The sequence below is a fragment of the Rhipicephalus microplus genome, chromosome 5 (genome assembly GCF_043290135.1).
Source record: "Rhipicephalus microplus isolate Deutch F79 chromosome 5, USDA_Rmic, whole genome shotgun sequence".
NCBI classification, from domain to species: domain Eukaryota; kingdom Metazoa; phylum Arthropoda; class Arachnida; order Ixodida; family Ixodidae; genus Rhipicephalus; species Rhipicephalus microplus.
The window spans coordinates 62,618,740-62,631,141 of NC_134704.1; the positions used below are offsets into that span (position 1 = coordinate 62,618,740).

Here is a 12,402-nt window from a genome sequence, read left to right on the forward strand (position 1 = left end):
CAGATTCTAAAAATATTTGCAGCTATGAACTCATGAGGCAATAAAGCTCCTTTAGTGAATACATTTTATGGCTACATGAAAAAGTGTTGCAGGGCTCCTTTAAATTAATATATTACCCTCAAATTGATTCATAACTTTTTTAAGTTAAAAAGCTTGGTATGCCAGTTTATAAGCTCTAAGGATAGTAAATTTTAACTCTTACATATTTTACAGGTCATCCACTAGCATTCTGCCGAAAGCCAAATGCGACTACTGGAAATTGTTTAAGCTGCCTTTGAACTAAAAAAAAGCATTTTTACAGAGGCATTATTTTAATTTGTAAAATATATTGTGCAGATTCGTTAGGTCATGATATATATAGATTATTGCAGTTGTCCAAAGCCATCTCGATCTCACTGTTTCTCCCTTCGAACTTGTCGCTGCCCGATCAACCAGTGACGGATACGGTGCAACAAAGCACTCCGTCGTTGTCCACATTCCTTTCAGTGGCAGTCTGAATGAGCTGGTTCTGGTAGGGAACAAGCTCACATGGTAGGGGGCAGGGCTGATGTATATCAACTTCTGGCTGAGGTGTAAGCTCAGTCATGCAATGATACCCGCCGAATGAAAGGGGCTGATCCTTGACGGATGTGGCATCGTCTGTCGCTTTGACTTCTTTAAGCGGTGTGTCACTCAACAGTAGCTGAGAGTCTGCACATGCGGCCAATAGCTGCATTAACAGCTGAGGACCATGCTTTTGCATGACCAGCTCCTCTTTCCTGGAATTCACAGGCAGGTCAGGTTGCCGGTGTGACTGTGCTAGAAGTGAAGACCGCTCCTCTGACTGTCACTGTTGCAAAATTGTAGCAGGGGCATGCTCATCTGATGGCGAGCTTCGGAATCGCTTCTCTAATGGCTGCGAATGAGATGTGGTCTGAAATCATGAAAAAGGGCTCAGTTGTGTTTGTGTCCCTGGGCAGGTTGTGACACTCTCTAAAGGTGAGCTGGAATGCACAGTTGCAGTCTCGAGGTAGTGCTCCTCCTGAGCTCCATCCTTGATTGCGGTCAGCGTAGACTGTATGGTAGCAGCATGGTCATAGTGTCTGTCCAAAGGCAGCTATGAGCTTATTGCTCCACTCTACCCAGGACTGCTACAGCATGCCTTCATACTGTTGCCATGCCGCGGCGCCATTTTCAAAAGTGTTCGATGGCTATGGACCATCACTAAGACTCTATCCAGACCTCACGAACTGCTAGCGTGTTGACTATTGCCACCCAGCTGTCGGCATTCTTCTGAAGCCCATGTAATTCCGGTAGTCCGTAGAAGGCTGGTGATGGTGGGGTGGCAGGTGGCAATGCAGAGCTCATCGGCACGAAGCAACCCAGCTGGTGTGAGAGCTGGATGACAGAAAACCAAAGCTCTCAAAGTTGCTCGGGTGGGCTGGCAACATGGGAGGAGCCACATAGGAGGTGAGGCAGCTGTGTTATTGGCATGCAATGCTGGCAACATGGGAGGAGCTCACTCAGTGATCGATGCTGTTAGTTCGTTAGTCTCAATGCAGAGTTATAGGATGGTATGCCGCAGGTTTGCGACGCTGTCGGGTGAGAAGCTCGAAGAGTCGGCGATCGTGGTCTCCGAGTATGCAGCCATTTCAGCACGCACTCTGTTGAGATCCAACAGCAAGTAAGCCTGGATGACTTTTCTTGCTGGCTCGTATGTAGGCAGAGTACCGGGGTACGACACAGGCCACGGGAAGCATGGACGTTATTCCCAAAGGAGAGGAGCCCGTGCATATTCCTGCGGCGAAGTTGTAGCGTGGTGTCTATTAGGGCGTGCCCTGGTACCGCAGGGGAGGCATTGACATTGTCCACTGATGATCTGATGGGCAGCTGAAGCAGTGGTCGGGTTGGTGACTCCATCGCCAAGGAAGCGTGGACGGTGTTCCTGGGTGGAGAAGCCCGCGCTGCCGACGACCTGCAAGGACAGATACAGGTGGCTTCAGCCGCAAGGTTCAGTTGTTGAACTGCGTCATTGCAGTGAGTGAGACATCCACAACACCCATCTTGTCTGTCTCGCTATATAATATGTCTGTCTCGAATAGGTATATACTATTCGAATTCGATTCAGAATCATTCGACCAAAATCACTATTCACTTCGAACCTAAAATTCACTATTTGCACAAGCCTATCAAGGAGCAAATCATGATACACACTCACTACACATTGAGGACACCGTAGAGGAGCACAAGTCTGAGAACTTGTGAAGTCTGTGGCTGTGAAATGAGAGTAAAAGCATATATTGTTGCGCATATGGACAAGGACAACAACAAAAAAAGTGCACGTGCTGGTCGCTGCAAGGTAGAAATAAAAAGGAAGACAAGGAGGTGACCTCTGACTGGCCACTCCTGAGCTTGCCTTCACAACCTATGAAATTACTTCCTTTCAGTGTTGACATCACAGGGATATAGATAAGGCAGGAAGAGAAGTTCCTAAATCTCCCTGCAACTAGCGAGGTTGGAGGGGAGGGATCAAGGGACAAAAAACATTCTGCAAGAAGGCAGTTGTCGTGTCAGATTCTTTTGTCAAAGCCGCGGCTCTAGCAACTTTGCCTGATCAACCATTTTTTTATATTTGAACAAACAAATTGTTCCACTTAGATTGATCACACACCTTAAAAATGAAAGGCTCATCAGAAGTGAAATAAACCGAACGCATTGCACTAGCCTCTAGTTTCTCGGGCTTTTTTTATTTTTTCTGCAGCAGTGATGAGAAACCTGTGCCAACCTGCACCAACTGGAAATTACTGCACCATACTGCTTCAGAAAAGTCTTTTCTGTCTGACTTGTGCCATTGCTGTGCCACAAGGTGGTTTTGGAACCGAAATTAACATTGACAGCATGTATATGAGCTGATATTACGTGATGGTCGCTATCTTGTACACTTGCGCTGCTGCAAGAGCAAGGCATTGGCCAAACAATTATTCTCACTTCTGCACAATTGGGGCAATGCTTTTTCTGGTAACCACTGGCAAAGAACAAAGACGATGTGGCTACCACCGAAAAGTGCACCAGTATCACATCGCTGATGAAAATGCTATGGGTGTGGCATAGCACCGCTTTAAGCCTACTGCACGCTTTTAATAGCTGCCAATACCTGAGCTCACAGGGGCGCCGATCACTGCCACCTCGATCATTGTACGGGACTGTGTTCATCATGAACCACTTTTCAGAAACAAGAGTAGCTCACGTTGTCGATCACGGGTACCGAGACAGCAAGTTTAGCGCGCTTTCGTAAGGCGACAACCCAAACGCCCTTCAGTCTTCTGCCAGGACTGCTAGAGCACCGCTCCATAAAGCTCGCATCATCGTGTTAACATAATAGTTTTCTCGCTGCATCTATGCGCCGTCTGAAGCGGAGTGTGCACAAACGACTTTGTATGATGTTCCTGCCAAGTAGACGATCCTACTTGGCATGGTGTGCCTGCCAAGTAGATGTACTAGCCAGTAGACGATCGGCTCCTTGCGACCGCACTGCGCCTCAGAAATGCTGTGTCTTTGTTCTCCAAGTAGCACATCGCAGTACACATTTATCAGAACAGTCGCTTATGTCCGTTTTGTCGCTCTGCCGGTTGCTGTATCGGCTGCGTATCCCGGACACCGCACTAGCTTCGAAATGCCCCGTGATGTCACCATGGCGTGCCATTGAACGGCCATGCGAGAGTGCCAATCATTTCTGAAAATTGGCAAACAGAAAGAAATGGATTTATGGTGGGCCATGAGTGTAACGAGCCGCTTGCTGGGCGAGCTGCTGGACGGTCTGCCTTCCAGAGGACGATTGTGTGCCATGGTCAGCTGCACTTGCAATCGAGCTTTTTTTGTGTTCAACTAGCCACTGAAACTGAATGACTTGCAGTGGTTTAAACACTGCCACTGCATCCCCCATGTAGCGCTGTGTGTAGCGTCGCTCAAGTAGCATTGTTACATGCAGCAAACAACTTATGTCAATCTTTCTGAGGTCAATAAGTGTCCTTTGAATGGGCAACACGTATTCCGTTTGCAAATACGAAGAAATATTTATTCAAACTCTTCACAGGCAGTGTCATAGTTAAGCCACACTTGCTATTTTTTACCGGAACTGAAAGCAGTCAACAGAGTTCAAGCAAATATTAGGCCAAAATGTATATAATGAGTAATTCTGGTGCTTCGGCTAATGTGTACATATGCCACACACAACTGATGGAAAAACAACGATCCCAACTGGCTTCATTCTTACAACCACCTATTTATTATGTTCAGCACTGAAAAGCATGCATGCACGTATGCTAGCACGCTTTACCGATTTTGTTGTGTAAAACAACACTTGCTTGCTACTGCAGCAGACTCCCATATCACGAACTAACTTGTTAACCTGGCATGCTTGAAATAAAGTGAGGTGATGATGGGACCAACAACATAGGGATAGTACGTCAACACGCCGCAGAACTTGCGATACACTGACACTTGCAGACCATGTGGCAAGCAATGCAGTGAACACACTGACTGCAAGTGGAACGTGCTGTTCAGTAGCAGATGACGTGCTGTTCAGTAGCAAACCTTACGGTTTGTGACGGCGCATACGCCATGGCAAAATGGCGCTCATCGGTGGTGAGCGTAGTTTGCAGCATACCTTGTACGGCTTATTTCGGACTAAAATAATAATCTTTTTCTGTCCAGTTTTCACACATGTAGAGGCATATTTAACCCTCTACCTTCATTTTTTTCTGAAAACTGTTAATTGTTGGGTGACCATGTCATGGCAACTTCAAACTTCATGATTCACTGCATTCATATTACTGTTTGTTAGCAACTTAAAATTTGTGCTTAAATCGTACTGCAAACATTTTTATGATCATTTCTTACATATGAGCATCCTTCTGGTGACATGATTGCTGTGCAATGTTTACTGTCAATGAGTAATTCAGTAATTCTATCACTGAAGTCAAATGAAAAAGATTGATTTTGCAAAAAATAGAACACTTACAGCATATTAGCTATTTGAGTCGGGCGAGACTAAACATCATATTCTGTCTGATCCAGGTGGTGCCTTGAAATCTAATGGTATAATTGCATCAGAAGAGGATTTGGGGAACTGCATTGAGTTAACTCACAAGGTAAAGTCCCAAGACACCCTTCATCTATATGGTACTTATTTAGTAAGACTCGACCAAACTTGAAAAAATGAAAGCTAAATTTGTGCAGGGCCCACCAGTATTTACATGCCTTTTTTTGTATTATAATGCTATATGCTATTTAGTAAGACTCGACCAAACTTGAAAAAATGAAAGCTAATTTTGTGCAGTGCCCACCAGTATTTACATGTCTTATTTTGTATTTTAATGCTATATGCTATTTAGTAAGACTCGACCAAACTTGAAAAAATGAAAGCTAATTTTGTGCAGTTCCCACCAGTATTTACATGTCTTATTTTGTATTATAATGCTATATGCTATTAAATTACTTAAGCTTTTCACAAGATACTTGACTAACATATCTATTTGTAACTATAGCTAAAATGTAGCTACACGATGTTTGCATGGCTACCATGCAGAGTGACATTGCTGGGCCAAATCGCACCCAGAGGAAAAACCTCCAGCACCGGGATACATTTGGGCTGCAGTTGCATAATTTTGCTCTATTGTTGGGCTAATACATCATTTGTATGTGCCTGTATGTGTGTGTGTTTGAGAAAAAGATGACGTGTGCTTGGAATTAGTTGTGGCAGTCATTCGAAAGTGTACTGGGATGAAAGAAAAATGAAGAAGAAAGGATCTGATGACCAATAATTGTACTGCACAGAAGGCATTTATTTGTTTTTTATTGTTTATCAAGACACTTCGTCACTTATCCCAAAGGTGTTATAGTAAGGGTTTACAAGCTTGAAAAAGTATGTCTTCAGTGACACCACACGCTTGCTCAGGTGACTTTTTGATTCCACTGAGCAATGGCTTCTACAAAAAAACAACTTGACTAGAGGTTCATGCCGATCTGGTATTCCCTAATTTTGCACTTGTGATCCAGTCCATCTAGGTATATAATTTGGTGGCTTTAGGTGACTCATTCTCAGTTCTAGTTTTTAAATTAAATATTTAGTACAAAAGTGTGAACAGCATTTTTTTTTCTGGCAATATGAAAGTTACTTCTACTTCAACTAATTCTTCATGTTGGTGCAACTGTAGCATTATTGGATTAGAATGGTGATAAGCAGGTAAATCACACTTGTCACATGTTAACAATCACAGCTTATCATAATCATATGCCTAATTACCACTTACACTGTGTAAAAAAGCATCTTTACATGTTGCAAACATGCAGCTGTGCTACAAAGACTTGTGTGTGAACATCATATCATGCTACTAGCAAGGGTATCAATACCCAGCTTGTACTGAAAGCATGTAATCAGGACTGGGCAGAGATACTCGAAAAAGTATTCCGGAATACAGATATCGAAATACATGGTTTGGAAGCCTAAAATACAGATACTGAGATACATTTGTAATTGATGTAATAGGATATCTCAGAGATACTTTTGCTAAAGGACGAAAAAATTATTCCGGAATACAGATACAGCAATACAGATACTGAAATACTTTTCTCTTTGTTGGCGATAGTCATACTCTGTACAGACATTTGTTATGTGCAGCATAATATTTAAAACGCGCAGCGCATTGAAACTTGGAATTATATTTATTCATTATTTTATCATCGTGCTCTAAGTGCCATTAAGGCATTACAAAGGAGGCTTACACTGCACGTAATTGTTAATGACATATTTACAGATATCAGTTGCAATAAAAAGCTATGCTGTATGAGAGGAAGTGTCACACGCATTGTACACCAAAATCGGTGTACTTAGCGGCAACAGTATTAGCTATGCTAGAAGTAGCATAGTTCAAGCGAAGCGCTGAAACCATAAACAAACGAAGTGAGAAAAGGTATGCTTTTAATCATAGCAGTCAGCCTGATTTAAATAAAAGAAAGTAAGGCTCCTGAATTCCTTGCAGCGGCTGTAATGGCGGCGCTTACTTCAACGACCTTCTACTTAGTAGACTAGCGGTTCAGGCTAGAGTTGGTTTCCAGTTTTGCTAAAGTGGCCTAGCGTGAAGCAGGAGGGGAACACATGAACAATGAAGACGAGCACTTACTTCCAGTTGAAGGTTTAGTGTTTCCTAGAAACATAGAGAAACCAGAAAGAAGAATGCACAAAACAATAAATGTGATAAAAACGCAAAAAGACCTCCTGGCCACGCTAATGTCTTCCATAAATGTTTTGGAGAAAGAAGTATCGTTGATGGCACACGGCACCACACACCGAATTCTTTGGGTGGTTTGTTGCTTCCGTGGTAAGAGCTTCGGTTTTTCTAATGGGGACCGCAAAAAAACAAGAGGAAAAAAAAAATGAGAAAGAAATAAAACCACTGCTTGTTCAATCGGCATGAGGGAACACATTTTAAAAATGGCACTGTGGGCTGGCTCCCATTGTGTAGTATAAAATGCTCCTCACAATTAAAATATCGCTGCTGGAATTCAAAATGGCAGTATAACATTGTATGCAAGCTCGAGCACGCGATCATTCAAACACATTCCAGTTCTGCCTGAAGGTGCACGATGAGATGCTGGTCGCAAAGCGACTAGGTCGCTTTCAAGAAGGTAGGTGTCAGTTCCGACCTGAGCAGGAATGTGGAAATGTTTTTTACATATCTCACCGTGGACTGTCAAGGTTCCAGCTCATTTCCGAAAAAAAAAGTAACAAGAATACCCATGTCCTGGATAGTATCGTGATACGGGCGATACATCGTAATAGTATTTCACTACTGAGATACAAATGCATTTTTGAAAAGTATCTCGGTACAGCAGTACAGATACTCAGAAGTATCTCTGAAATACTACCGTGATACTCTCATGTCGCAATACTGCCCAGCCCTGCATGTAACATCATCAGGAAGGTTACCTTTCTTACAAAAAATAACCCCTCAGAAGTTTATGCCATGTTTTCAGTATTGCAGCTGTTGCTTCAAATCAATTTCTATTCTGGCTAAAACACTGCATATAAAGCATAGGAGAAGCTTTCCGTGTATGACATATGGGTATTAAAGGTATTGGTAATTTTTTTTATGACTTTAAGACAGGTCAGTTTATGACACGAAAAAACTTCGGGCTCTTGACTAGAAAATGAAAATCAGTAAGTCACTTTTATCCTCTGGGATAGTCTATATGCATGTGTGGGTGCACATGCTGATGTTTTCGGAGATGTGGTAACATGTACTGCTGCCCTAGCTAGACCTTAGGACACTCTTTGTATTCACATATTAGTGAGAAAGTTTCAGCCACTTCAAAAGCAGCCCCGAAGCAGCTTTTGTCAATCATGTCACTGCTTGCATAAATACCAATTTTGTCACACCTATTTTGATTACTTCTTTTAGATTGTGTCCTGCCTTGACCCCAATCATCCAATTCTTGAAGCAATGCTTCCAGTTTTTCCAGTAATTTTTGAAATTGCCGTCTGCACTGAAAACACAGTGTCCTACCTACGGTGAGTTTGTACTGCTTTACTTGAAGGGATAGTGGGCAGCATTGTTTCTTTTATGGCATTAAAACGCTACACCGTATACTTCCTGTTGACGTTTGAAATGCGAGAGGCATTTCTTTGTGTACTGCAGGCACTTTCAGTGTCTGAAATGCGAGAGGCATTTCTTTGTGTACTGCAGGCACTTTCAGTGTCTGTCTGTTATCCGTCCGTCCATCTGTCTGTCTGTCTGTCTGTAGAGCCAGACTGCCGTCTACGTTCGGGTGCTCTCGTGATCACCCTTTAAGGTGGGGTCAACAAAAATTAGTATGGGCGGGTAAGATGGCTTCATGAATGACAAATACGACTCGCTGTTATGGCATGAATGATGTCACAATCTTGTCGCATACTTGTCAAACACTTTCCGCCAGACAGTGACACATGCGCGTGAGTAGGTATGTGCCACTGATATGCGGGCATATGCCACAGATGACTTACAGTTTATATCTACCCACGAATGGCGACTGCACATGTGCCATCGGTATGTGGGCATATGCCACAAATGATTGAGAGTTTATGTCTACCCAGGAACGGCGGGAACTCACATGGGTAATTTTTACGCGTGACCGTTAAGAAAAAGTTGACATCGGCAGCAACGTTGACCCCACGAATGCAAGGAATAAATGTCAGGGTCCTACCAGGAAGTGAACCCCAGCATTCGGCATGGCAATCAAGTATTTACCACAAAGCCACGCCAGGTTTTGGAACTACTTTTCAAGTAGTAGACCCTAACGTTCGTGAAACATCAATTGTGGTTGCAGTGCTTGGTGTCTAATTTTATAAACATCGTATATATACATACTCCTATGACGCAGGCTTCATTTCGGGTCAATGTCAATTGTAGTTAGGCACCATCTGCAGAAGTATATTTATGTAGCAGTGTTCAGGGCTACCATCTTCGCGACCACCAGCGCTTCATATCACCTTAGCGCTTCTGGTGTTGCGAATATCTATGTTGCTGTTAGCATTGTTACACAACTGTAAGGAACTTGTTATGTAAAACAAGTGCAGCTGTTAATGCATGTCTTTGCATGCATTCGTGCATATCTTTCGTGCCACTTCATTATGTTTCGCTCAATAAAAAATGACAACACAATCAGCTTCCATCTGCATGCTTCGCACAACATCGATTCCCAAGGTATATGGGATCTGCCGACTTTTTTTTTTTTTTTCACGTTTTCAGTTATTTTGCTGTTGCCTTAATGTTAATCGTATAGTAATTGTCTTGTTTTTAAGGTTGCTACAGCAGCTGAAAAAACAATAAGTGCTTGTAGTACTTCGGGAGTGTGGATTTCATGACCTTAAAAGAAACAAATTAATTGCAGACTTCTAAAGAAAGATAAGTTTGTCTTTGCTGGATATTCAAAAGCAGTATTTGTGACAAAGATTTATAATGGTATGTGTCCTCTCCACAATTTGTCTACTCCTTACTTGATGATGAAGTGGTACTGTCACACAAATTTTTGTCTTGCCTATTTTGCTTATTTTGGTAGTTATTCACTGCCATAATTACGGTATGATGTATGTATTTCACGAGACCACCACAAATAATTAAAGCACCTATTATACAATCTAAATGTCTGTGTTAAGCTTTGCAGGACTTAAACGTAGAAGGGAAGGAAAAAAAAGCTTCCTCTTGTCATTTCATACAGAAGGTGGCAGTTTTGTTTATTCCAAACTCAGAAGCAGATTAATAGGCGAATGGTGGTGGTCAAAGGCCATACAACTACTGTATCTATGAGAGCTGCCAAAATGGCAAATTTCAAATTAGGGCAGAAAACTAAATATCACAATTTTGCTTTTCTGTTGTCTCCCCCTTCCACGCCGTCAGCAAATATCTCAAAATCTTGCAGTCCCCTTTAGTGGTGCCTAACGAGTGAAATTGCTGTGAAATTTATTAGCATCATGTGAACATTGCTGTATGCAGGCAGCTTTTAGCAATTGTAATGAAGGAAAGGTTGGCAGAGAATATAACATAGACATCTTGCTCTGCATAATTCGGGTGGCATTTCTCGATACAACATAATGTGGAAGTAAGCCGTAACGATTATTATTTGATCTGTATATGGGGTTTGCTGTGGGTTTCTTTTTGTAGCCAATCTCAGTGTGATATAACTTGTGTTTTTGGTCTGCTGTCACGTAAGTCACATGTGCCATTGCAGTAGTCATGCACAGATGCACATTGGTAAAAATCTCACCTTTTACATAATGTCAGTCTGACTGAGACTTGCTTTATGAGTATTCATAAATTACTGCATGATATGTACTGAAAAAATGCATCATTTATAATGTCCGTGTGACATTTGTAAAAGTTTAAAAGCAGCTGCAAGCCCGACTGAATCTGTAATTTGGTCACGCAGTACAGCTGTTTATGAAGGATTTATATAGTTTTAAAGCTCTATACAGTTGAACCCCTTTAAGAGGCATGCTCTGGGCAGCATTTCTTGTCTTTTATATGGAATGTCTCTTATGAGCAGGGTACCTCGTATGCGTTTTACCAACTCATATTTTACTGTAGGCACACTGGTGTCTCATACCCGTTTATCTTCTATTACTGTCTCTTATAAAGGGGCTCGACTGTATAAGGCAAATGGTGCTTTTCAGCCTGCTTGTCTTAAGAGTACCAAGTGTGCTACACGAGCCTCGTCAAGGAATTGGGTGAAAGATATTGATACTCTGATACTTGTTTCAGCAAGCCTTGTGAAGAAGTCTTGTGTGCAGTGTACCACAGCCAGCCATCTACAACAGCAATGGAATTATTACACTGGTGTCTCTTCAAAGGTACAAATCACCTTCCACTGGCCACATTGCGTGACGACATTGCCTTTGTGCTTGGTAGTGGCGGTGGTGTCGAAGCAATACATCGATCGTCACCAATGAGGTGAGCAGTAGTACTCTCTTTGAGGGCTTCTTGTTTGTCGATTCGAGTGTTTTTACTTTCAGTCATGCTGCCAACCTTGCAAACTTAATTGCCATTCCATTATTTTTGATCTCATCATTTGACTATAACAATCATTATTGAAAAAAAAAAATAAAGGTTTATGGCAGTAATGGTGATTACCCCCCCCCCCCCATCCCCTAGCCTTTGTCAGTACCCCCCTCTCTTTGGTGCTTGTCATCCACCTCTCATCACCAATTGGAACATATGAGTGAGACGACTGTGAGCATACATTAACGGTATTTTGCTAGGACGGGGTTTTTATGCAACTAAAAACAAAGGAGTCAGGACCGCCCCCCCCCCTCTTGTGGTGTTACTTCAAGTGACCCCCCCTCAAAATAACTCGGTGGATCTGCTTCCGGTTTATGGTACTCTAAACACTTTATTGCTTTAACTTTCATTTATGCTATGTCACTTGCACGTATATATATATATATATATATATATATATATATATATATATATATATTGCCGCATCGAATAAGCAGCACCAAGATAGCAACGAAAAGCACGCATAGCGGTATAGAAAGACGAGGTTCTCATGCGATCGGTTTGCCAGTGTTCTCGTACAATTAAAGTAGGTTGTCCTGTATTCAACTGCTGCTATTTCTGCGTTGCGACACTGGGGGTACTGATCAGGTGTCGGCACGTTCGCTGGCTGTCGGCGGACTGTGTCTGCATAGCTTGCTCTGGGGGTGCTCGTGTTCGGCTCAAGAAGCGAGAGCGCTTGCCTGATCTCCTGGCGCACTTCTGTTACTGAGACAATTGCGCAGTCATTCGATTTGGCGACGAGCTTCTTGACCTCTTCTTGTACGTATCAGTTGGCGTAAAGAACCTTCTTCTGGTGTCCTTGCTGTGGTCGTGGCTGCCGCGCTGATCGGTG

The 12,402-nt window shown here is 42.6% G+C and overlaps 1 protein-coding gene across 2 annotated transcripts in view; it reads left to right on the forward strand.

Moving 5' to 3' along the window:
* The window catches only part of LOC119176710 (transport and Golgi organization protein 6 homolog), a 52,059-nt gene that overhangs the window by 24,376 nt on the left and 15,281 nt on the right, over positions 1-12,402 (forward strand). For both annotated transcript variants that reach the window (XM_075895582.1, XM_075895581.1), the window contains exons 8-10: positions 5,056-5,129; positions 8,439-8,548; positions 11,274-11,462. In XM_075895582.1, the coding sequence (XP_075751697.1) occupies positions 5,056-5,129; positions 8,439-8,548; positions 11,274-11,462 (373 nt within the window). The remainder of the gene's footprint in view (positions 1-5,055; positions 5,130-8,438; positions 8,549-11,273; positions 11,463-12,402) is intronic.